Raw genomic sequence first — 1,577 nt, 5'->3', positions numbered from 1 at the left:
TCTAGATTTAGGAAATACTGTAGTCTACCAACAGGAAAAAAAATCTCAAATCAAAATACGCAGCATTTTGGGCTGCACAAAAATGACAAAATCTGATATCTTAACTAGTGAACAGTGCAAATTTTAAACCTCCAAAATCTATCCGATTTTGTCATTTTTGTTAAGGCAAAACTATAAAGTTTCGGGTTGAGATTTTATATGTTAGTTAGTACATAGTACATCATTATGTATGTCCATATTTTTTCCCACATTTTTTTTTGAAACTTCAAAATCAAGTTTTAAAATTTTGACAAAATAAAAGGCTCCATGTACCCCGAGGTCCAACGTGAATTTCCCTCAGAATCACAGATGCTAATTTGCATTTACTGATCGAGATACAGCCATGTGCATGCTATGTTGCACATCACATACAATACAAATGATCGATGCTACCTTGCATAGGACTAAATGCTAACTTATTTATCGATATCATATCTATCTAAGGGCAGAGCACGATTTGGTAGTTGGTTCCTGTCGGGCAGGTGAATGTGCTTGTTTTATCGTCCTTGGCATAGCTGTATGCGTCGGGGCACTTGCTCTTGAAGAACATCGAGTAGTTGGTCGGCGGGCAGTTGACCGCGAACTGGCCCCTGCAGCAGTAGGTGTCCCCGCCGAACTTGCCGCAGGAGCTGGCGCACCCTCCGGCGACCTTCAGCTCCGGCAGGCACTCCTTCGTGATGTCCACGGAGCAGCTGGCGGCACGGCACGGAGCGCCGTCTAGGGGCTGGAACCTCATCGGCACGTTGAACCCGTCGACGAGGGACAGGTCGAAGAAGTCCGGGTCCCCGTTCCCCAGCGTGTACTCTGCAATTGTTGTCGGCTGCTCGCCGGAGAGGGCGCAGGCCAGCTTGCCGGCGCAGTCGCCGGTGATGCAGCGGCCAACGCCGCTGCCGTTGAAGGTGCACCCCGTGCGCGGCCACACCCTGGCGGCTGCGGTGCCGGCCGGCATGGTGAGAGGCCACGTCTGGCCCGGGTCGAGCCGCACGCCGCCGCCCGGGAGCGCGGCAGGCCAGACTGTGTAGGAGCACTTGTTCACGACGGTGATGGTGGCCGCGTGGGTGGCAGCGGCAGCTACCAGGAGAAGAAGAGCGATCTGTTGGAGGACGCGAGAGGACGCCATGGCTTGTGTCGTTGCTGTTCTTCCTATTGGCTGCTGGCTTGCTGCTGTGCTGGCAGTGTGCATGGGCAGTGCTGGAGAATGGAGATTTGCAGCTGTGACTTGGACCTATTTATAGCCGCGTGTGCGTCTGTTATATGATGTTTATGGTTCGGTTGCGTGTCTAAGTATACATTTTTTTAAATCATATATATCATGCATATCATAATACTCCGTAGTATTTATCATACTCCCTCCGGTTCATATTAATTGACTCTAATATAGATGTATCTAGAACTAAAATGTGTCTAGATACATCCATATTGAAGTCAATTAATATGAATCGGAGGGAGTACTATATCTACAACGCATGGTATCATGTAGCAGTATCATATAGATATCGCATGAAAAATACATTTATGATATATCTCATAATATTTAT

At 48.1% G+C, this 1,577-nt stretch overlaps 1 protein-coding gene across 1 annotated transcript; it reads right to left on the bottom strand.

Annotated features, from left to right (window-relative positions):
- Positions 1-284: 284 nt before the first annotated feature.
- On the bottom strand, positions 285-1,233 carry LOC127298477 (pathogenesis-related 5 protein Cup a 3). The gene has a single exon (XM_051328328.2). It carries the CDS (start codon positions 1,220-1,222, stop codon positions 479-481), a length of 744 nt encoding a protein of 247 aa, XP_051184288.1. The 5' UTR covers positions 1,223-1,233; the 3' UTR covers positions 285-478.
- Between the last annotated feature and the right edge of the window lie 344 nt (positions 1,234-1,577).

The sequence above is a fragment of the Lolium perenne genome, chromosome 5 (assembly GCF_019359855.2).
Source record: "Lolium perenne isolate Kyuss_39 chromosome 5, Kyuss_2.0, whole genome shotgun sequence".
NCBI classification, from domain to species: domain Eukaryota; kingdom Viridiplantae; phylum Streptophyta; class Magnoliopsida; order Poales; family Poaceae; genus Lolium; species Lolium perenne.
The sequence above is the reverse complement of the archived record's forward strand: the minus strand, read 5'-3'. Positions and strand labels throughout refer to the sequence as shown.

Bases quoted from the DNA above. Each gene is read 5' to 3' on its own strand.
- LOC127298477 (XM_051328328.2), bottom strand. From the start codon at position 1,222: ATGCACACTGCCAGCACAGCAGCAAGCCAGCAGCCAATAGGAAGAACA.